Below are 25,131 nucleotides of genomic sequence, written 5' to 3' on the forward strand. Positions count from 1 at the left end.
GAGTTGAGTTTTGTGCAGGGTGAGAGAGAGGGATTCACTTTCAATCGGCTACATATGGATTTCCAATTTTCCCAGCACGACTTGTTGAAGAGATTATCTTTCCTCCAATTATGTTTATGGTGCCTTTGTAGAGTATGAGATAACTATATTTATGTGGGTTTGTCTCTGTCTTCTATTCTGTTCCATTGGTCTTCAAGTGTGTTTTGGTGCCAGTACGATGCTGTTTTTTTTACTAAAGCTCTGTAGTACAATTTAAGGCCTGGGGTATTGTGAGGTCTCCTGCTTCACTTTTCTCACTGAGGGTTGCTTTGGCTAGTCTGGGCCTCTAATTTTTCCAAATGAATTTCATGACTGGTTTTTCTATTTCTATGAAGAATATCATTAGAATTTTAATAGGAATTGCATTAAATCTGTATAGCACTTTTGATAGTATGGCCATTTTGGCAGTATTAATTCTGCCTATCCAAGAACATGGGAGATCTTTCCATCTTCTAAGGTCTTCTTCAATTTATTTCTTCAGTGTGCTGTAGTTTTCATTGTAGAGGTCTTTCACCTCTTTTGTTAGATTGATTCCCAAGTTTTTTTTGTTTTTTTTTTTTTTGAGGCTATTGTAAATGGGGTTGTTTTCCTAATTTATCTCTCATTTGATTCATCATTGGTGTATAGGAACATAATAGATTTATGGGTGTTAATTTTATATCCTCCTACTTTACTGAATTCATTTAGAATTCATGAGTTCTACAAGTTTTCTGGTGGAGTTTTTTGGATCTTCTAAATATAGAATCATGTTGTCGGTAAATAAGATAAATTTAAATCTTGCACCTAATAGATCTAAGAAGCTGCTTAAAATATAAACCCGATGCATAGCAAACCTGTTCTTTTCTGTACTTCTTAGACCAGCACTGCTGTCACATTAATCCAGGCAGCACAGCTCAAGTGACAAAGCTTAACATTCTCAGGTCACTGAGCTATCCCACTGGTTTGTTTGTACCTAATTGGTTCATACAGCTCTATCCTTAAGATTTCTCTACTTCTGACTTTAAATATAATGCCCATTTGCCTTTAAAAATTTATAGAAATCACTTAGAATTCTATCACCCAATCATAATTACTCTTAAAGATGGTTTTTTCCACTTTTGCCCATTTTTATGCTTACAGGTAAACATTCACTTAAAAAATAAGGATCACATTAAATATAAGGCATCCTATCCTTTTAAAAGGTTACTTAAGGGCTGGGGATATAACTCAGAAGTAGAGTGCTTGCCTACCACGTGTCAGGCCCTGGGTTCCACCCCCAGCACCGGAAACTAACAAGAGGACACTTGTTCTGTCCTATATTTTCCTTATTAGATATTCTTTAAAACTATTAATTTTAAGTGATTCATGTAGCACCAAAACATAGATGCAAGGCTCCAAAATATTCCTTCTATTGTGTACAACCAGAGAAACAAAAGTTGTTACCCCATTTGTGTACAATGAATCAAAATCAAAAAATAAAAAAATTTAAAAAAAAATTTTTTTTTTAAATATTCCTTCTAATATTTTAAACTTACTTCTTCCGAGCCCTCCAGTATCAGCACGGACTTCACTCACCCTCCTAGGAGTCAAAGGGGAGGCAGTGATACAAATTTCATCTGTTCTTTCCAGGTTCTGAGGTGGCATGACCTATAAACAATTGTTCACACAAAATGGTAATATTCAAAAAAGCATTTTCTTTAGAAATACAGTAATACTCCAAGGCAGAAGAAAACTATCTTGGCTCATTAGTTATTATACTTTTCAGTTGTCTTTTTCCATTTTCATACTAAAACTAAAAAGCCTTCCAAACCTGAAAATTGGATAGTAAATATGAATCAACCTTTATTACTGAGGTCAGCCTGGACCACTTAATGAGATCCTATCTCAAATAAAATAAAGCATTTGGAGCATTAGAATGGCATCTATGCTAATGAACAGAAACTTGATCAGGAAGTAGAGAAAAACCACTGAATTTTACTGTCACTGAAACTCTGGGGCAATCTCAAATTATTCCTGACTTTTTTTAATATTTATGGGTGTAAAATATTAACACGAACTGTCAACCTCTCACACTGTACGTAGAAAATACTAAGCTTAATCGCTGTCTGATAAAAGGGGATTATGAATAGAATAGATATTGCTGTATTTTTTTTATAAAAAGATGTTAAGATATTTTCACAAACCTCTTCACATGTAGGAACTCTGTTTTCATTGTCTCTAATTCTGTCCCAGAGTGGAGACTCTGGTTTCCATGCCAAATGATCTAAGATCTGTTCTTCAATCTGATTAAGGTGTTTTACCACCTCTCTACAAAGACCATCTTCTGCTCTAATGAATACTTCTATTACCTGAAATAAAAAGGCCATCGTTAATTTAATAATAATAATTACTATGATTTTTCACACAAAAAAACTTTTACTAAGTATAAGAGTAAAATGAGTACATCTATTTAAATATTTTTCAATATTTAGACAAAAACCAAAAATTACAAATTTGCCAGGCATAGTGGCACCTGCCTGTAATCCCAGTGACTTGGGAAACTGAGGTAGAAGGACCTCGTTCGAAGCTAGCCTCAGCAACTTAGCAAGCCCTAAGCCCTTGCTGTTAGAGACAGCTAAAAGGGTGGGGATGAGGCTCAAAAAAAAATTCCTGGTACAAAAAAAACAAATTACAAATTTAACAAAAGTATGATTTTGAAACAGCTGCTCTTTTACTATCTTGTAAATAATCATGTACATCTGTCAATTATATAAAATATTTTGTACAGTGATATATTTCAAAATTTATAAATGAAAAAATATCCTTTGTATATTGAATTTGAAAACATTACTGTTAATATTTTATACTAAAGGGCCTCGTGTGTGCCTCAGCACACACACAAAAATCATATTAAAGCCCTTTAAACATTCAATATATGACACTACAGTAATTAAATTTGAGCATATCCTAAGTCAACATCAAGAAGGATTGGGGAAGGATTGGGGAAGTAGTTCAGTGGTACAGTGCCCCTATGTTCAACCCCTAGTACCAAAACAAAAGAAGGAAATAGCTACAGGATTAATGCCTCTGTATAAAATGTGACAGGAAACTTATTTGTTGATTAATATGTGGTACCAGGAAGTGAACCCTGGGTCGTTTAACCACTGAGCCACATCTCCAACCCTTTATGTATTTTATTTTGAGACAGCATCTAACCAAGTTGCTCAGGGCCTTGCTAAATTGCTGAGGCTTGCCTTGAGCTTGCAATCCTCCTGCCTCAGCCTCCCAAGCCCCTGGGATTACAGGCATGTGCCACCATACCCAGCTAAAGAACATACTTTTTCAACGTACTCTCAATGTTATTTAACTCTCATAACAACAACAAAAAAAGGGATGCTATACAAGATTAGCTAGAGATGGGCACGATTTTTAAAACCTTTTAAAAGGCTCCTGAATCACAGTATTCTAAAAATCCTTTATCAGTTGGGTCTGGTGGTACACATCTGCAATTCCAGCTACTCAGGAGACTGAGGTCAGCCTGGACCACTTAATGAGATCCTATCTCAAATAAAATAAAAAGTGCTGGGGCTACGTATCAGTGATAGAGTGCTTGGTTAGCACATGCAAGGCACTGGTTCAATCCCCAGTACCATAAAACAAACAAAAACCCTAACTAACAACAGGAAGTTCATCTCATCCACAATTATTAGTATCATACTTAAAAAAAAAAACTTATAATATCATGTTTGAATATAAAACAAATCCCATCATTGTATAAAACTATAATGCACCAATAAAAAATGTGAAAAGAAAAAAAGTACCTTATAAAAATGATAAAGTGGTACATCAAATATTTCAGTAATGAATGGAAAGTTCCCAGGAGGTTTATAAGAAAAAGTGACAACCTCAAGGCAGCAAGCTAAGAGTGATCTATGGAATGCATCTTGTTCCAGAACACCCTATAAAACAAAGTTAATGACATTTAGAAACATTAGCCTACTCTAAAAGGACATTTCATATTTAAATAAAAATACCAGATAAGGTCTCGTTTTCTGAGTTAGTGGAATTATGTGCTTACTTTCTTATAGAACCTTTCTTAACTCCATAAAGAAGCTCATTTTAATCAAAAACATAAAGGAATGTATAAGAACTTTCAAAAATCTTATGTATTGTGAAATGTGACTTTGCTTACCAAAATACATATGCATAGGGATGCTTAGAATATTGTAAAAAGATGTTATAAAACGGTTTTCATAGTAAGAGGCCACTGTCCACAAAAAGACAGCTGGAAGGTTCCCAGGAGGTTTATAAGAAAAAGTGACAACCTGACCTCACAAATTGATCTCTTCCAGTTTTCCCTAGAGTTTCATCTTCATAAAATGGCCATTTATTTTAAATTCTGAGTGCTGGCTATATAGCCCGTGTTATTTTAAATTCTATTTTTCAATTAACACATACAAATTGTACAAAATTTAAAATATAACTTTTAAAAAATACTTTTCTTAGTATAAGTAAATATAATTTATATAAAACTCTATTTCTTGACTAGTAAAAATCTAGGGAAAATAATCATCTTAGCAAAAGAATGGTTAAGCATTTATGTTGAAGTGTCACCAGTCAATACTCATTTATTCTTGCTATATAAGGCTTCATTGAATAACAATTCTATATTATTTAACAACTCAAAATTAAGTTTGAATGTTTTAATCCTTGACCTGAGTCCTCTTCCTATCTGAGAAAGTATGAGTTACAATACATGACCTGCTACACTGAGAAACACTGGTTTCTTCTCCTTACACATCTTATATCTAGGATGAAGGTGAGAGGGCTCAGATAAGTTTCCTGAGATGCCAATTTTACTCCCTAGAGTCATACATCATTTCTTTGTAATGGCTCTCCCTCTTCCCTCCTTTCCTTCCTCCCTCTTCTGTCCTCTCTCTCCCTCCCCTCCCTTTCTCCTCCCCCTCTCCCCCTTTCTCCCTTCCTCCCACCTTTTTTTTTTTTTTTTTTTGAGTAAAGAGGAAGGAAACTGTTTTACTCACAGATAAATCCATGTCTCCCAGTCTTTTTTGTTCTTGCTCAATAACAGATTCTAATACTTTATAGTAAAGCATCTCTGCAAAACGAAAATGTTTGCTGGCAATTTCTGTAGAAATAATTTTAAAAACACAAAAATCAAATACAAAGAAAATAAACAACATGGAAAATGAAGGCCCATCACTCCCTCTCTAACCACAAAATAAAATTTAAAAACCAAACCCACACTTCAGATATATGCCCTTTAATTGCTTGTTCAATTATCCCTAATATTCCTTATATTCTTCATGGTAACATTCATATTTCTCTAAAATTGGGAATTGAAATTTGCATATAAAGAACTATAATATCACTGCATTAAGATTCACACCATTTTGTTCTGTTTGAAAAAAAAAAGTTCTATGATGCTATAGTTTGGATGTTGAATATCCTCTAAACACCCATGTATTAAAGAGTATGGTCCTAAGAGTGGCTCTATGGTAAGGTGGTGGGACCTTCAGTAGATGGGGCCTAATTGGAAGTCCTTAAGTCACTGGACGCATGTCCTCAAAGGGGACTCTGGGAGCCCTGTCTCTTCTTGTCTTTCTCTGTTTTCTGGCTCATCATATGAGTTTGCCTCACCACATACTCCCTGACATTGTTATCCAGCATCCCCACAAGAGGCCCCAAACAATGGAGCTACTCGATCATGGACTGGAACCTTCAAAACAGTGAGAGGAATAAACTTTTTCTAAGTTAATAATCTCAGGTATTTTGTTACCACAATGGAAAGCTTACAAATGCTAGGAGATATGTAATTAATTTACTATTGCACATAATTAGTTCCAATTTGTGACATCAAACAATTCCCAGGCCAGATTTGGGCATAAGTACTAGTTACAGGTTGAACATGCCTAACATGGAAATCCAAAATGATCCAAAATCTGAAACATGAGAACCAGGATGAATTCACTATTTGAAAATTCGACACCTGAATTCATGCGATAGGTCAGTCAAAACGCAGAAGCACTAAAACTTCATTTTACTGCATAAAAAAATTAGGCTATCAAGTATATATGAAGCATGAATAAGATTTGTGTTCAGATTTGTGTTCCATCCCCAAGATATTTCAATTTGTACATTCAATACTCAAAAAATCTGACAAAAATCTGAAATCTAAAACACTTCTAGTCCCAAGCATTTCAGAAAAAAGAGAGTCAACTCATTTATCTGTCCTTGTTCTTACTATGTTGAAGAATCACTATAGTTTTATTTAATTTCTAGTTTACAAATGAAAACTAAAGAATTTGCCAATAGGCCAAGCATGGTGGTACATGCCTGTAATTCCTGAGGCTCAGGGGGCTGAGGCAGGAGGACTGCAAATTCAAAGCCCACCTCAGCAACTTAGCGAGGCCCTAAGCAACTTAGTGAGACTCTGGGGTTGTTGCTCAGTGTTAAGTGCCCCTGGGTTAAATCCCTGATAACACACACACACAAAGAATATACCAATAAAAAAGAACAAAAGTCCAATATAATGCAGATATTAATCTAAAATTTATTTCTGAGAGGGGCCCAGAAATCACTAGGGTGAAAGAAAAAATAGCCACACTATATCCCTCAGTTTAGTCATAGGTCTTTTCCTCATGTTTATGACTGGGTTACCAAGGACTCCACATAGTTAAACAGAGTAATAAACCTTACCTTTATTACAATTACTGAAATCCTCTTCTGGCTGGGAATGCTGAGAATATATTTCATACATTTCTTTTAATCTGTTAGCAATAGCATGGGTTGGATCCCTGGAACATGTCCTAAAAAGTAATATGAAACTGTCTAATGTAAATGTCTTACCAAGTCACAAAGGGGCCAAATGTTTACAACAACTCTGTAATTTCATTAACATGTAAATAAAAAAAAAAAAAACTTTGAACAGACACTATATATACTTTGCAGGTTAATTCAGGAGATCCCATACTTCCTTTACAGAGGTGGCTGTATTACAATTTGAAGTGGAATATATGTGCATTTCTTGTGTGGCGCTGTACATTTCACTTTGGTAAATTTAGCAGTCTTGGCCCGGGAGCCCACCTAATGCCCTGACTGGCCCAGACTCAACTTGCACATCCTCAATCACTGATGACAACCAAAAACTGCCCTCAACTGAGGACAGAGGTGCTTTTAAGAACTCCTAAAAGAAACTAGGAAGAGGTATGTAACCTATGCTACAGACCCATATAAACCATTACTGACATTCTTTTTTTCTCCAAAATGAGGTTTATTTCATTGATTCTTTTTTATTAGAAAGCAATATAAATTCAGTGCAGAAGGATTATACAAATTATTACCATAGGGCTTTTATAACCACTGTGTATTTATCTTGATCATAAATATACACATTCACTGTAAAAACATAATAAGCTTGGAAAAAAAAAAAAAACCAGTTATAGGGCTAGCGTTGTGGCTCAGTGGTAGAGCACTCACCTAGCATGTTTGAGGCACTGGATTTGATTCTCAGCACCGCATATAAATAAATAAAAATAAAGGTCCATTAACAACCAAAAAAGTATTTAAAAAGAAGTTACAATTCTGCTAGAGATAATTACTGAATATCATATGTAACCAGAATTTTATTTATGAACACACACTTACCTTTGTACAAAAGTAAGACTCTTTGGTTTTACCTAGTATTTATTGGTAATAGTTAAACCCACTGAGGGTATTTAAGATGAAAGTTGGGAGGCATTTAATTTCTTTACAGGCTAAGAGTAAATATAAAAGAGCTTTCAAAAGCAACAATGGTTTTGCTCTTGCTTTATGAACACATAAAGTTTCATCTTATCTATTCAAATCTGATCCACCCTTCACAACTTTGTTCAGTTCCAATCCCTTTCATGAAGTTCTATGTCAACTCTCATCTACACTGACCACATAGCCCCCTTTTTTAAAATTATAAAATAGTTAATAATGAGGTTTGGTATTTCATTATATAGGGTCTTGCACTGTTAGTTTATCATTTCCTTTATCACATTAGGGAAATCTGAGCAAAGATGATCTTCTACTTATCCATCTTATATTGCTATGTCCTCTGACTGAGTATGCAAATGCTATAAAATTATTAAAATGAAGTACTAATAGTGAAAAATAGATATAGTTAATTGGAAAATGGTCAACAACCAATCTTGGCAAGGTAGACAGAGCTCAAACTAACCTGAGAATCTGTTCCAGTTTCTCACTTGGTGCATTCCTGAGGCCCGTCAGCATGGTGTGAAGACGACTCAAGCTATGTGTGGTTGTAGAAATGGGGGTCACACAAGGGCTGTTCTCCTTAATGTACCTCACACCAGTAAGTGGTGTGGAGATTCTAAGTGCTTTAGACTAGTGGGAAAAAATTAAGTAGATTTTTTTAAAACAAAATAAAACATTATTTAGATAAGACTTTATATTACTTCAAAAATAGAAATTTAAGTCAGTCAGATATTATCCTTACAATATTAATAAATTTAGCAACTCAAATATCATCATTCCTGTAACTTAAACATAACACCACTAAGAGCCACCATTATCCATATAAAGATGTGTAACACTATTTTAGTTAACTGTATGTTTGTGTCTTAAAAGTTAAAACTTTAAGCCCCGTAGGGTGGCACATTGCCTGTAATCCTGGTTACTTAGGAGGCTGAGGCAGGAGAATCACAAGTTTGAGGCTAGCCGTAGCAACTCACTGAGGCTTTAAGCACCTCAGAAAGACCCTGTCTTAAATTAAAAAAGAAAAAGGGCTGAGGATGTGGTTAAGCAGTAAAGTGCCCCAGATTCAATCCCAAGGTGTATCTTCCTGTTATTCCTCCTTTAAAACTTTAACTCAGAGGAAAGATAAACATTATGTTTTTAAAAATTAAGAATATTACTCTATCTCTGAGAAACAGAATTTCATAGCTCTCATTCACCATCATGTCTGTAAATACTCAAAAGATTGACAAATGAAAGCTATGAATTAAATCTGGTCCAAGTAAAATCCAAAAGTCAACAAAAGTCAAATCGAATCTGCTTCAGAGAGATGATTAAACATTCTCCAACAGGGCAATCTGAGGAAGAACAGTCTTCATCAATCTTTTTGCCTCCTCTCTATCTTTAGTTATTGGACTCTATCACAGTTTTTCCCTCTAAAATAGAAAGTCTTTGGAGAAATAAATTAGTCAATATTCTTGTATATAATATGAAAAACTTAGAGACAAAAAATTTAAGCATAAATACATACACCAATAAAGCATCTTTTCAGATTTTTCAAATAAACTTTGAAAAGTTAAGGTAGTTAAAGTGGCTTAACACTATCATTATTATTTTACTTATTTTTTGTGTGTGTATGTATGTGGTGGTACAGAGATGAAACCAAGGGTCTTGTGCATGCAGAGCAAGTAGTCCATCACTGAGCTATAATCCCAGTCCCAAGTAGCATCTTTTAATATTTAAAAAAGACAAACTGCATTTCCCTGAGTATTAAATGTACTTATTCTAGAGAATTTTTAAAACACCTAGCACAATTTTCATCTGGCATTAGAACAAGCTACCAAATCTCACCTGATACAGAAAAGTTCAGAAATAAATCCATATGGCTTCTATATTAAATCAGTATGCTTTCTGTATGTCTCAAATAGCAGTAGAGCTAGCTGGGCATGGCAGCACATGCCAGCACACACCTGTAATGCCAAGGAGGCTGAGGAGGGAGAATCACAAGTTCAAAGCCAGCCTCAGCGACTTAGTGAGGCCTTAAGCAACTTAGCAAGACCCTATGACTTAAAAAAAAAAAAAAAAAAAAAAAAAAAGAAAAAAAAAAAAGAAAAAAAGTAGAGCAAAGACCTTCATTTTGTTTTGTTTAGAGGAAATTCATCCTATCATTTTTTTTTTTAAGTCCATAACATGACCCGGGTAGATGAACTGCATTAAGTCCTGCGTTAGGTCTCTTGCAGCCAACTTCTTCACTATATATTAACCTGTGCCTGAATCAAGAGAGGAAAACACCTGCCGCATGTAAGAAGTCAACAGCAGCCAGCAGTACATAACCACAGCACCCACAGGCAGCATATTCATAGAGGAAACTAGAATGTAACCAGTTTCCTGTCCATTCTCTTCAAGGTCAACATGGAGTTACTTGGTAGCACAGTGTAAGTGTTTAACTCCCTGTGCATTTTGACCAAGAGGAATTTTTAACTCAGGTATGAATGTGAAGTTGATAGTTTAAAAATACTAGGATGTTGCTGAGCACAGTGGTGCTCCTGTAATCCTAGCTACTCAGGAAGCAAAGGCAGGAAGATCTCAAGTTCAAGGCTAACATGGGCAACTTAGCGAGACCTTGAATCAAAATATAAAATAAAAAAAGGCTGGGGATGTAGCTCAGCGGTACAGTACTCTGGATTCAAATACCAGTACTGCAAAAATAAAGCAAAACGCACACACCCACTTCACTTCTACAAGTGAAGACATAAAATTTACAATGGGGCTGTCCTTAAACCTGTTTTATTCTTTTATCAGCTCACACTGCCAAGTAATCTCTCTTCATTCCATGACTTTAAAAGCCATCCACATCCTGATGACTCCAGAAAAAAATATGTATATACATATATATGTAGGTATGTATGCATATGTGTGTACGAATGTATGTATATATAACCTTAACCTCTGTTGTAAACTCCAGTGATGAATTTCTAAACTGCCTATTCAATGCCTACTAGGATGTCTAAGAGACACCTCAGATTTAACATGCTAAACCTTAACTCCTTTCTTTTTTGCAGTGCTAGAGATGGAACCCAAGGCCTTACACACGCTAGGCAGTGCTCTGCCGCTGAGCTACATCCTCAGTTCTCTATCAGTAACCCTAACTTTTGATCCACCACCAAGACTTGTTCTTCCCTTTCACTAAATGTCAACTTTAAATATTTTTGAAATGCCTACTATATGTTGGACACTGTAAACAATATGGTCACATCCCTCATGAAGTTTATATTCTAATGTAGGGAGATAGATAACAAGCAATTCTTTCTATCTACCTACCTACCTACTTATTTACTGCTAGCAATAAATACTGAGATGACACCAATAGCAGAGTAAGGAAGAAAGGAAGTCCTGAGGGTTGGGGGATTTTGGTAGTTATTATTTTACATAGTAGTCAAGTTATCAGAGATCAGAACGAAGTGAGGAAGTAAGGAAGTAAGCCACATGAATATCTTGAAGAAACATGTTTTAGGCAGAGGAAACAGCAAGGCCAAAGGCTTTGAGTTGGCAGCATGCTTGGCATATCTGAAAAATGAAAAAGGAAGTGGCATGAATGGAATGGGTAAGGAGGACAGAAATAGATGAATTCGGAGTGGTAACAAGGCCAGATCACCTATGATCATACAGGCATTTATAAGGACATTAGGGGTTATTTTTCAGTTGTAGATGGACACAATGCTTTATTTCATTTATTCATTTGTATGCAGTGCTGAGGATTGAACCCAGTGCCTCACATGTGCTAGGCAAGTGCTCTATAATTGAGTTATATCCTAAACCAAGACATTGGTTTTTATATCATTCACTCTATGGTCATTATTTTTTCATGTGTCACATCTTAATCCAAAACATCAGTAAATCCTATGGGTGCTATCTCCAAAATGTGGCCCAAATACATCCATCTCTCTCAATCAAGGTACCATGAATTATCACTAGAATCACTGCAATAGCTTCTTACTCCTTACTTTCACCCTTCCCCCAAAAGCCATTTCCCCACAAGACCTTTAAAAAGGCCAGTCAGATCACATAGGGGGTCACTCCTCAAAAACACCCTCTTAAAACCTTTCGTCTCAATCAGAGCAAAAGAAAAGTCCTTACAATGGCCTCCAGAGCCTGCATGATCCTGTCCGTCCCTTGCTCCACACTCCCTTCACTTCTTAGCACTCTTCCCTCCCTCGCTCTACCTACTCCACTAGTGTTCTCACTGTTCCTCAGAAATGACAATCGTGTTCCTATCTCAGAGCCTTGCATCTGCTATTCTCTTGGCTTCAAACATAACTCTGCAGCTATTTCTATGACTTGCTTCCACACTTATTTAGGTCTCTGTTAATATTACCTCCTCAAACACCTTTCCTAACCACATTATCTATAGTAGCCCTGTCTGACCATCCATTCTCCCCTATCCCCATACTTTGTATTATGAATCTATTTTCTTCATATATTATCATTCAACCTATATTTAACTCTTCAATTATCTAAAGTCCATCTTCCTACTCTAGCTATAAGCTTCTTTAAAACAGCATATTCATGGCTGTTTTGTTCACTGCTATATTTGCCAGTGTCCAAAATACAATATGGTATATAAAATATCTTCAGAACATTACTAAATGAAAAGGCAGATGGGTCTCAAATCTGAAGCAACTCACTTTTAGAAAAGGGAAACTTTTCATCTTTATCAGTCTAACACCACACAATGCTGAAACTCAGTTTAACAGAATTTTCTTTTAGAGTCTGTTTCTCCAGTCTCTTCAATAAAGGCCCCAATTCAGGTTAATTAACATTTCATAAATCCCTACTATGTTCATTTCATGCATAGGCTGTATACTATTGGCCCATCTTTTCAAAACCAAAAATTATCAGCATGATAGTTTTGTTTAAACTTACAGTAAATTCTTTTTCTCAGACCTAACTAAAGCCTTTCAAAGTTGATATTAACAAAAAGTAAATTCATAAGATAACTTTTAATTAAGAGAAGTATGATGGAACTATTCTTTTTCACCCAATAAAAAAATAAAACATACAGAGAACTACAATAAATAAAACTGAACCCTCAGTTTATCTGCTCCTGTATTTGTTCTCTTCTGACATGGCTCAACTCACCTTGTCAAAATGCTGCTGCAAGATGTTTTTCATCTGTACTCTTTCAGCACTCTCTGTTCCTGAACCAGTGTTCAGGCACCTTGACAGAGTCCCAATTTCCTCTTCAGCATCCTCTCCAAGAAATATTCTTTCATCTAAATTCCCAACAGATAAAACATACTCTTCATAGGCCTTATTGATGGCTTTACTGTATGGAAAAACAAACAAACAAACAAAATGCACTCTCTCAAAGAATTGCCATTTCAGGTAATGTTTCAGGCCATTTAATTATTTCATTTTTTATTTACTAAAAGTTCTAATAATTTTTGAAAGTTAAATTTCATTTAAGATCACTGTTAATTATAAAAACTGAAGAGAATAAAACATAAGATTGCCACACTATGTGCATCCACTAAACAGGGAGTGAATTTTGCTGACAGTGTTTCAGAGTGTGTACCCTGTACCAGTCTGCCTGGTAGATGCAGCTCCTGGTGAAAACCTTGATTGTCTTTCCCAGCTGTTGTAGGCACCTCTGAAAACCCTGATATTTCCACATTATCACTTTTCATCCATAAAGTTGCAAAAGCCTGCCTGATGTGTTCAAAGAACAATTTTCACTAAATTTAAAAACAGAATTTTATTGCTTCCTGTTTTCTCCCATAAAACATTCTAAATTCCCAGAGAGTAAAATAATAAAAACACAGAGCTCTGAGGTTTCCTAAGTACACAATTTAAAATATTAAAACATTTTAACAGATGTACTCACAAACTCTCTCCAAAGTTCCCAGGTTCCAGAAACCCTGTAAGATTTTCTTCTTTTCCTCTGAGGAGCTATAATGAAAGAAGAGATTTAAAATTATCATATGAAATCAAGTCTTTCTCCAGAAAATAATTTCCTGTTATTTCTTTTTACTTACAAACCTTTTTCTCGTAAAGTTTCCTAATATAGGGCTTCCAGAAATGTTCCTTTATTCCCTTTGCTTCCAAAACCAGACCATCATGTAACGAACAGAGTTTCTCAATGACACAAGGTGGGTCGGAGGAAGGTTTAGAATCCTTAGTGTGAAAATCTTCACATAGGCCTGTGATGAATAGAATAATAAAATGGAGCTATCAGTACTCAATAAATTAAATTCTAATAAACTAAAATACAGAATCTGAACAAGATCTGAATAGCATACGAATGTACAGTTAATAGTGTATATATTCCTAATTCAACTCTAAAAAAAGCATATTACAACTTAAAAGATTTCATTTGATCATCTATTTTGATATGGTTAAAAGAGAAAACTAAAAAATTAATTTTAGTATATTGCTCTAAGACCAAAAAAAATAAAATAAAATAAAACTTTGCAAATAAGCTTACATTCAAACAAAAAACACCACTTCAAAAAATATTACACGATTGAAGGATTATAAACTTACATTTAATTATATTAGATTAGTTATCATATTAATTTATAGTTTATTCTTGCTGTAGACTCAGGATAAGAGCAAAAAAAAAAGAAGTCAAAGAAATATAAAAGAAGATTAAAAGAAAAAAAATGAGGGAAGCAACCATAAAAAAATATAAAAGGGAGCTATGGGTATGGTTCAGGGATAGAACACAGATGAGTGAGGTCCAGGGTTCAATCCCCAGCACAAGAGAGAAAGAGAGAGAGAAGGAAAGAAGGGAGGAAGGGAGGGAGGGAGGGAGAGAGGAATAAAGGAAGGAAGAGAGAGCGAAAGAGACAGAAAAGAGAAGAGAAGAAAAGAAAAAAAAGAAAGGAAGGAGTTATGAAGGAATGAGAGAAAGGACAAAAAAGAATGTAGATTGATTTCCTTTTCCAAAGTGCTTGGGACCAAAAGTGTTTTAGATTTTGGAGTTTTCTGAATTTTGGAATATCTGCATAGATTTTACCAGATAAGCATCCCTAATCCAAAACTATAAAACCTAAAATGCTCCAAAACCTCAATTTATTTTTTGTTTGGTAGTGCTGGAGATTAAACCCAGGGCCTTGTACATGTTAGGGAAGTACTGTATATGAAACTTTTCGAGCACCACGTCTGTACAGAAAGCTTCAGATTTCCAATCACATCAGATTTTATATTTTCAGATTAGGGATACTCAACGTGTACAAGGAAAATTAATTTACCAAATCAGGAGCAACTGAAGTAATGAACTCCACTAATTTAAAAAATCGAATTTAATAAAATGCTCCTGGTAGACTAATTTAATAAAATGCTCCTGATAGACAAGGTAAAATTCTATCTGGAACCACCCCAAAATTGACAATAATTCTCTAGAATCCTACTATGGTATTATTCAACTAAAAGCAGTTTATGTATTAGTTCCATAAATATTTTTAATATATACTTTATAAATTAGAATTTGGACTCTGAACTGTGATTTCATAGAAATTATATAACTTAAAGCACACTAAGTGCACTGCCAAAATAATTAACATTCCTGTACCTTTGTTGGTTTAGGAGGTGAAAGTTCATTTTCCCCTTTTTCTTTTTTGGGTAGTGGTAGTGGTACTGTGGATTGAACCCAGGAAAGTTCTATCTGAACTATACCCCCAGTCCTTTTTAAAATTTTAGTTTGAGACAAGGTTTTACTGAATTATTGAGGCTGATCTCAAACTTGTAATCCTATTGAGTCACTGGGATTACAGGTATGTGCCATTGTGCCTGGCTCATTTTACTTATTTTAGAACCATAACTAGTTTTATATAGCAAAAAATTAGAAAGAAATTCTAACAGTAAATCCCTTTTTGCCTCCACAGAGTGTGTCAGGCACAAACCTTGCCAATGTTGAAAAAGACTACCAGCTTTAATACCATCTTTGCTAAGTTTCTTTCTTTTTATAAAATTGTGCAACAAATATATAATATTTTAATATTTTTATATGACAAATACACATGATATTTAACATGGGTAATCTTCTATTTGCTACTCTGAATTTCTAAATGTCTTCTCCTTATTGAGTATATATTTCAAAAACTTCTAAAGTTATCATTTAAGACTTTAAACTTTGTGATATCTCCATTTGCTTTTCCAAAAACAAAAATTTAAAGATAGCTTTGACTCTTCATCATGTCCTGGATAACTATGATGATGGAAGCTTTTCAAATATCCATGTTTTCTGATGCTGGAAAATCTGTATTATGTATACAACCTCCAAGAGTAATAAACAATGTAGAAATCTGGCTTGCCCAAGAATCTTTTATATAAACACTTACCTTTAAAATTAGGGTTCACTAGTTCTTTACGATTAGAACACTGTAGGGCATTTCCATAAACCAAGTCCAAAGCACACAGGAGAAGGTGATAAGAATTGACTAAATCATCACTAATCATGGGGAAATTACCTACAGGATTTTAGACAGTTATAGAGTTAAATTAGCATCAACTTTACAATGTTTTAAAGATAATTTCCTCTATTTTAATGACATTGTACAATATCGTACAAAGTTAACTCAGAGTTCATTAAATGTTTTGGCAAGTTCACATTTTGAGATATTACTCACATATTTTAATAAATTTCTAAGGGTTTAATGAAAACTAAAACCTTACTAAAAATGCCATGCATTCATTCAGTATTCATTAAATAAGCATTTACTAAATACCTGGTAGATAACTAAAATTTTATTATCATTAGGTTTTGAAAATTCTGAAAAGAATTATAAGTTGGGCATAGTGGCACATGGGTGAGGTGGCAAACAGCCAGCTTCAGCAATTTAGCAAGGCCCTTAGTAACTTAAGGAGACCCTGTCTGGAAATAAATAATAAAAATGGCTGGTGATATGACTCGATGATAAAATGCCCAAGATTAAAAAAAAAAGTTTATAAGTTACCTCAAACTGTAAAAAACAATTGACATGAAAACACTTTTCTGTTATGAAAAATCACTAGAAGTATTTAGAAGGGGACAGCTGAAAATATGATTTATAATTTTCACATGTGTATACTTTAAAACAATCAGAACCCTGATGTGACATTTTAAATATTTTTCTACATAATAATAGAAACTCATACAAATTAATGCAACGGGAACACAATTAAAGATATTTAAATTCTAGAGTTACTATCCAAGGATAATTGCTGGTGTCTGGTAACAAATACATAAGAAACTTAAATCTAAATCTACAGAACTGTGTCAGCAGTGCTGTTTAAGTCTAATACTGAAAGCAAGTTGTAGATACTGTTAAATGATTTTACAATTCTCATAAATTAAAAAATATATCTAGTAGTTGTTTTTTTTACAACTTGAAGTCTGTTCCCTTTTTAGTCAAATACTGTCTATATACACTTCATATTGATTTTACTTTCTTATACTATCAGATAAATTCAATGTAAATGGCTAACATTATCTGGAGAATTATTTCCAAACCTCAGCATTTTCATATTTAATACCTACCCAAATACATGCATGTACCCACACAGAGCTTCATTTCAGGTTTTCCTCTCCTTTCTTCCAAATAAAATTACCACTTACCTCAGCATAACGGGATATACAATTCTTTTTTCATATAAATGAAAATATTCAGCAACTCAACTTAAGTGAATTAGAAAGAAAAAAAGAATCTTCTGGTGCCATGTGGCAAATGATCATTAATGGATTAAATTCCGTATTGGTATATCCAAACCAACTTTCTTGGCTTTACAAAGTTTTAATACTAAAGTAGACTTAGCGCCTCATATATAAAACAGGAAGTGGCACCTACAGGTTTCAAGCTACAAAGCCCATCACACTGACAAGTCTAAACTTGTCACTCACATGGACTTGCCAGAGGAGGAAAAACCACTGTAATTTCTGACAAAAAGCTGAAATGTCCCTGAGGATCAGCTTCTAATTTAAATTCTAGGTCTGTTTCAATGTGACATACTTTCTATTTCAAATCCTGACCTTACAAATAAATCTCACCTGTGAGATACTGTATCTTTCAATCAACAAAGAACAGCTAGATGAAAAGCTGTTTAACCTCTATACTTGGCTCATTTATCAGGAATGAGAAGATTTGAGATTTCCTGTAAAATAAGAAGCGGTACCTATTGATTTTCTGACCACAAGGCTCTTCATGTGACAAGCCCAAACTTGTCACTGGTGTGTACTTAACCATATGAAGTCAACAAAGATAGCAAGCAAAAAGTTACTTAGTTTTCAGGAATGAGAGAGTCTGGGATACCCATATGCTGCAGAGAAAGTCATGAGGAAAAGTGGCTATAGAAGCCATCATACCCCCAAATAAGTCAAGAACCAAATAAAATTAATTAAGCTGCTTTCTGAGTAAAGATTCTACTGCATCATAAAAGATCATAGTGGAGGGCTGGGCTTGTGGTTTAGTGGTGGAGTGCCTGCTACATGTGAGGCACTGGGTCCAATTCTCAGCACCACATAAAAAATAAAGATATTGTATTCATCTACAACTAAAAGTATCTTAAAAAAAAAAAAAAAGAAAGAAAGAAAAAAAGATCATAGTGGAGCTGGGGCACGGAACTGTAATCCCAGCTACTTGAGGAAGGAGAACCATGAGTTCAAGGATAGCCTGGACAATATAGCAAGACTTTATCTCAAAAAGCAAAAACAAACAACCCTAAACAAAAACAAAAAAACCCACAGTGGTGGATTTGTGAAAGGACAAAGCTATGATAAAGTTGTTATAGACTGAATTAATAAGATTCAAACACTGAGTTAACTGAAGTGACAAAAAATACACCACCTCAGTTGATCAAGTAAGGCAATAAATATTATTTTAATAGTTTATATGGTACCAAATACATTTACTCTTAAGCACACATAAACAACAGATAAAACTCCTGAGTCACACATACCTTCCCAATACAATCATCTGAAAAGATTACTATCACATATAATATCAGCCACACAAGCTAAAACTTGTTGCAGCCATTATAAAAATGGTTCATAGACTCCTAAGCCTTTATTTCACACCCTAGATCACATCCCCTTTATCTCTACTAGAGAAAGCTGCCACAGTGATGGATAGCATACAGCTCACATTTGACAGAAGAAAGACTTTTCAATCAAGCACACAGCTCAAGGAAGTAAGGATGCCTGTCACCTAACTAGAGAAGACCAGTTGTAATAAACAAACCACATCTGGATGACAGCATGACACAACCTTGTTAGAAGCCTTCATATTCAGTATGAAACCAGGAGCCAGGAGGTCTGGGTTCAAATTCTAACTCTGTTCCTAGTCTCTGAGCCTTAGTTGCCTAATCTTAAAGTGAGTAAATTGATATACATGATCTAATAATGAGGACCTCTTCTATAAAAATCCCCCCTTATCCATGGTTTCACTGTCTGCAATTTCAGAAATTAAGTCAACAGTCTCAAAATATTAAATGGAAAAGTTCCAGAAATAAACAGTTTATAAGTTTTAAACTGCATACTGTACTGAATAATATGATGAAGTCTGTTTTGCTGTTTGGCTGTTCCACCCAGGACACGAATGCTCCCTTTGTCCAGTGTATCCATGCTGTATGCATTATCCATCCACTAGTAGGCTTCTTGGTTATCAGATCCACTGTCACAGTATAACAGTTTTTCTGTTCACCTTCATTTTACTTAATAATAACCTCAAAGAGCAAAAGTAGTGATGCCAGCAACCTGGATATGCCAAAGAGAAGCCCTAAAGTGCTACCTTTAAGTGAAAAGATGAAAGTTCTTAATAAGAAAAAAAAATTTTATGCTGAAGTTGCTAAGATCTAGAGTACAATAAGATATTTTGAGAGAGACCACATTCATGTAACTCTTATATAACTGTTTTAATTTATTATGTTATTATTGTTAATCTCTTATTGTACCTAATTTACAAATTAAATTTTATGTTGGTATGTAAAAGAAAAAACAGTACACATGAGATACAGAACTATTCGTGGGTTCAAGCATCCACTTGGAGGTCTTGGAACAAATCCCCCACAGATAAAGGCGAACCACCTTATCTGTGAAAATCCTTCCAGCTCTATGATACTTTGTTTTTAACTTTACATTTAATTGGGCTATCTTATGAGCAAAGATATACCACATAATATAAAAAAGCTACATAACTAGCTGTACGTTCTTTTTCTCCTTTAGCTATCTAAGAATTATTCCTAAGTGGAAATACAGAGGAAAAAACCTAACAGAAATGTACTTTTGTAATTGCAGATCTTGAATAAGTGAAATGGGATAAGAAAGGGAGAGAAAATAAATCTCACTTAACCTTTGGTTAAATATATTTATCTGAACAAGATGCAAAAAGCAATCTGAACTATTCTAGGTTGATCAGTCCCACTCAGCATGAAAATATAGCTCAAATTACAAGCATATAAAGAATAAGGTGTTTTCAGTTTGAAATTCAGAAGACAACTTTGGGTCAAAAAGATGTTGAGTAAGAACAAAATTAAAAGATTCTCCATTTAATAAGAGAAGATCTGTATGGTGTAAAGAATTACAAAAGATCCTTTTAAAAAAACACCTTTTTAAAAAAAGAATCTAGGATTAAAATGCTTGGGAAAATTTTCAGTGAGGATCTCTTCCTAATACATATTACAGGCTGATAAAATAAATACCTGAAAATTTAAATAAACTACTTAATATGTAAATAAGTATTACTCTTTCTTACCTTTTGCATATATAAAAAGCACCCAACAAAAATGGAAAATTTCAGACACCGTACAGGGCTGTCGCCTTTGGGGGAGGAAAAAAAGGTCATGAGACAACAGAAGAATTAGAAAAAGACATCCCAAATGACTGCAAATTAGGTGTGAAACAAAACCCACGGTTAGAGGAGTGATACCAGATTCAGCCTCACAGGGAAAATGTGCAAGAAATTCTGCCTCAACTGAACACCAGGAGGAAATAACTGGGAGTCAGGGAAATAGCTCATCTCAGAAAGAAAAATATCTGAAAAATTTTTAAAGTTTTGAGGTCAATATACATAAGGTAGGAAATAAAATGAAAAACAATTATTATTTTTATGACATTATCGGAGCTAATGCTGCTTTAAGATCCCTGCAGGCAGCAAGATATTTCCCCATATCCCCTATTTCATAGCTGAGAATATATCTCCCTAAAAATAATCCCGACAGTGTCAAATCATACATGATCTTGCTAAGATAAATTCTGGTCTTCCTACAAGCCCTACACTTCCATTCATTGACAGTACTTGTTATGTTCGCCAAGTTGTCTGATCAGATCTGCTTTAAATTTGGCTTTTCTAACAAAACCTCTGCCAATGTTTAGGCAAGATATCTGTGATCTCCACATTCCAAGTCTTATTCTAACAGGGTGCCAAGAAGAGCAAAATACCTGAAGATGATCAGGAGACTGGGTTTAGTTGCAGCACCATCATTAGCTGGGTATACTTCTCTCCCTGGGCATTAGTCCTTCATCTGTCAAAAGATTATTCTACTTGGGTATAATACTGTACTTACTTCAGCAGTCCATGGCAAGAATTAAGTTGGTGCTCTGCTTTAAAGTAACTTCCCTACCACAGCACATGATACATTATTTTTAGCTTTGGTTGCCCATTAAGATAAAATTCAAAATTTTCAGCTTAATATTTAAGTCTCTCTAAATTCTGGATCTGTAACTTGAGAACCCAGAAAAAACTTGACTAACCTACTTGCTGCCAAATTTCTTCTTGCTTTGCTGTTTCTGTCTATTGTTTCTCCTTTGCATAGAGGCTATCTATTATCCCCAAATTTACCTGTCAAAATCCTGCCTATCCCTCAAGACCTATTTTACTTAGCTCATTCTTTACCTGACTGACTCATCTAGATTTATTTTTACTTGAGGAATCCTATATTTTTCTTATCTACTGCATTCAGGTTTCTTTTGTTATATGATGTATTGTACAAACTGGAGTCTTTTTATCTGCCTTATTACCTTGACAACACTGTAAACTCTTGAAAGACAGAATCTATGGGGTTTTGTTTTTGAATATTGTGTTCTACATAAAACCTAACAAAGTACTTCCTGTAGGTAAGTGTTCAATAAATACTCAGTGACTTTCAAATTATAGTGTGAGATGCAGCATATGGTCATAGTGAAGCACAGGATTCTGCCATCAGACTACCTTAGTTTCAGTGATAACTCCACACTCATCAGTTGTGTGAACTTGGCCATATTACTTCCCAGGGGCTTATTTTCCCCATCTGTAACAACAATATCAGCCTCATAAGACTGTCATGAAGATTACCTGAGTGATGTATGTTTATGTTTTATAAGAGTCCTTGCTCCCCATAATAAATGCTCTGTAAATACCATGCATTGCTAGTATTATTTTAAGAAGAAAGTGATAATAAAAAGTATAGAGTGTTATAGAACTAGGGGGTATAGTCCACTGGTAGAGCATGTGCATGGGCCTGGGTTCAATGCCCAGCACCAGAAAAGAAAGTGATATAAAAATCTTAAAAAACCAGACAAGGTGGTGCAGACTTGTAATCCCATTTACTCAGGAGGTTAAGGAAAGAGGATCACAAGTTTAAAGTCGGTCTGGGCAACTTAGCCAGACCCTGACTCAAAATAAAAAATAAAAGGGCAGGGTATGTAGTTCAGTGTTAGAGTGCTCCTGCCTTTAATCCATAGTACCCCACCAAACACAAAAATTTAAATTAATTTTATAATTTTATTTTCTCTATATCTCTCTCTGTATCCCTCCTTTTTTTGTGGTACTGGGAACTGGACTCAGAAGTACTCTACCACTGAGTCACATCCCTAGCTCTTTTTATTTTTTTGTTTTGAGACAGGGTCTCACTAAATTCCCAAGACTGGCCTTGAATTTGTAATCCTCCTGTCTCAGCCTCCAGAGTCTCTGGAATTACAGGCATGCACCACAGTGCCCAGTTTTAATTTTCTTAAATAGAAGTAGGTAGTGTATATATCCTAATAAATACCAAATCATGTGCAATATAAAATCAGTTTCTAGACACTCCAAAGAAAAAAAGATATTTTTTTATCTTTCTATAAACAATCACACTGGTCTTGCTGAAACTCAAAACAAAGCTGGTATCTAAAGTTTAGAATAACAATTTGTAAATAGTCAACTCTCCCAAACTTCAAGCAAACTAGACCAGCTGCTTCCATGTCAGCAGTGTCAACTATATAAAACTGTGGTTTGTTATAATTTCAAAAGTTTGTACTTATTGTAAACATCCTTCACAGCTTAGGAAAACTTTTCCATATAATGAGAGGCAAACATTATTCATTCTAGTCAAACATAAGACCTTTTCCTGTACTTTCTTTATCAAGTTCTATTTTAAAAACAAATTTCCATTTCTATTTTACAAAAAAATTCTTTCTGATTGCCCAAAGCTATAAGATACAAGACAATGAGTCAGAGTAAGTTACTGACTTTGCAGAGCTCATCAGAAAGCACAAATTCATAATCATTTTAGTTCTTCTAGCCTCTCCTCCAGGCCAGTTTCTGTACTCTTATTGATAATAAATATTAAAATACATAGAAGTCATTTCAAGGGATTATTTTTTACTCAGTTTGACATAAAAGTCAAATTAAAGAACAGCCTAGTCAATAATAGAAAATATAACAGTCAATATGTGGTATATACCAAGGATACCTAATTGCTGAAAATCCCTAACCTCTGACTTGTGCAGTTTGAATTTTTGGTTGACTAAATAAAATGGCAAAGTTTATATAAACAAAGATTCCATACATGTGCAAAATGAAAGAAGTCAAACTCTTCATAGCTAACACACAATAAAAAGTAAAAATTATTATTAAAAGAAAACTCTTGGGGAAAAGATTATTTATGAAATCACATTTCTTTTTTAAGACTAGCAAAATTAACAGAGGTATCAAAACTGTAACACAAAAAGACAAACACTTATTTCCAAGAAACAGATATAAAACCCTACCTCTGTTTTCTTCCTCTCTGTTGACGAGGTTGCTCCTCTTGGGGATATTTAAAAATGTCTTGAAAAATGGGTTCATATTTCTTAAAAATTACAGCAGAAACAGTGAAGTTTCTTTCTAATCTCTCAGTACGTTCTCTGAAATGTGGGGGTAGATTTGCCATGTCTTCCCATTTCTTCATCTTGTTAAAAAATTCAATTAAGCTGATATTAAAGATATAAATGAGGCATTTTCATAACTAACACAAAAGTGAAGTATATTTATATCAATATAAACAGTTAAAAGTAAACCAAAATTATTGCACTAAATTATATTACATTTAGCTGGGTGTGATGGCGCATGCCTGTAATCCCAGTGATATTCGAGGCAGAGGCAAGAGGAGCCAAGGCAATTTAGTGAGGTCCTAAGCAACTTAGTGAGGCCGTGTCTCAAACAAACAAACAAAAACAAAAAACTGGCTGGGGATGTAGCTCAATAGTACAGTGTCCCCAATACCACAAAAAATAAAATATAATAATATAAAATAAAGTAAAATAAAAAATAAATAATATTACATTTAGACAGTGACATAAAGTCACAACTCATGTCTTTGACTTAGTTTAATATCTTACAGATTGGTTCATTACTCTGATTCTTACCCTGAGGGAATTTTTTTTTGTAAGTTTTTCTTTGTTTGTTTTGTTTTGTTTTGGTACTGGGGATTGATCCCACAGCCTCATGCAAACTAGGCATACACTCTGCCACTAAGCTTCATTCCTAGCCCTTATAAAAATTTTTTAGGTTGAGCTGGGTGCAGTGGTGCACACCTGTAATCCTAGCAGTTCAGGAGGTCGAGGTAGGACAATTGCCAGTTCAAAGCCAGCCTCAGCAACTTAATAAGACCCTGCCTGTCTCTAAATAAAATATAAAAAAGGGCTGGGGATGTGGCGTAGTGGTTAAGTGTCCCTGGGTTCAATCATTGGTATGAAAAAATTTCTTTTTATTTAATGTAAGACAAGGTCTTGCTAAATTGCTCGGGCTGGTCTTGAACTTGAGAGTATCTTAACTAACTGGGGTTACAGGGTCGTGTCACTGTATCTGGCTACCTGAGGTTTGTCTTTTAAATTATGAAATATTTTAAAACATAAAAAAAAAAATGAACAAAGGTAACATAACCAGCAAACATGTATCCAACTTCCAGGATTAACAAATATTAACATATTAAATACATTTTGCCATGTTTAATTCAGATTTAAGAACTAAAAACGTTATATAAGCAGTCAAAATTCCCATTTGTACTACTCCTTTTAGTCCCATTTCCCTCCTTAGTCCTTCTTCCCTAAAGATAACCACCATTCTGAAGTTAGTCTACTTCCTATTCATCTGTGTTTTCATAGTTAGAACACAAATATGCAGATCCATAAACTTAAGTAAT

General features: G+C 34.5%; 1 protein-coding gene across 4 annotated transcripts in view; it reads right to left on the minus strand.

Moving 5' to 3' along the window:
* RBL2 (RB transcriptional corepressor like 2) overlaps window positions 1-25,131 on the minus strand; it is a 53,356-nt gene that overhangs the window by 22,625 nt on the left and 5,600 nt on the right. For 3 of the 4 annotated variants that reach the window (XM_079118526.1, XM_079118527.1, XM_079118528.1), the window contains exons 3-14: window positions 23,720-23,920; window positions 20,466-20,530; window positions 16,080-16,208; window positions 13,777-13,937; window positions 13,622-13,686; window positions 12,877-13,063; window positions 8,222-8,388; window positions 6,715-6,824; window positions 5,040-5,143; window positions 3,819-3,956; window positions 2,202-2,366; window positions 1,554-1,665 (exon numbers count right to left, since the gene is read on the minus strand). In XM_079118526.1, coding sequence (XP_078974652.1) covers window positions 1,554-1,665; window positions 2,202-2,366; window positions 3,819-3,956; window positions 5,040-5,143; window positions 6,715-6,824; window positions 8,222-8,388; window positions 12,877-13,063; window positions 13,622-13,686; window positions 13,777-13,937; window positions 16,080-16,208; window positions 20,466-20,530; window positions 23,720-23,920 — 1,604 coding nt within the window. Of the gene's footprint in view, window positions 1-1,553; window positions 1,666-2,201; window positions 2,367-3,818; window positions 3,957-5,039; window positions 5,144-6,714; window positions 6,825-8,221; window positions 8,389-12,876; window positions 13,064-13,621; window positions 13,687-13,776; window positions 13,938-16,079; window positions 16,209-17,335; window positions 20,399-20,465; window positions 20,531-23,719; window positions 23,921-25,131 lie in introns of those variants that run through there. The other variant, XM_079118529.1, reaches the window with a different exon arrangement.

This window comes from Sciurus vulgaris (genome assembly GCF_902686455.1).
Source record: "Sciurus vulgaris genome assembly, chromosome: 17".
In the NCBI taxonomy this organism is placed as follows: Eukaryota; Metazoa; Chordata; class Mammalia; order Rodentia; family Sciuridae; genus Sciurus; species Sciurus vulgaris.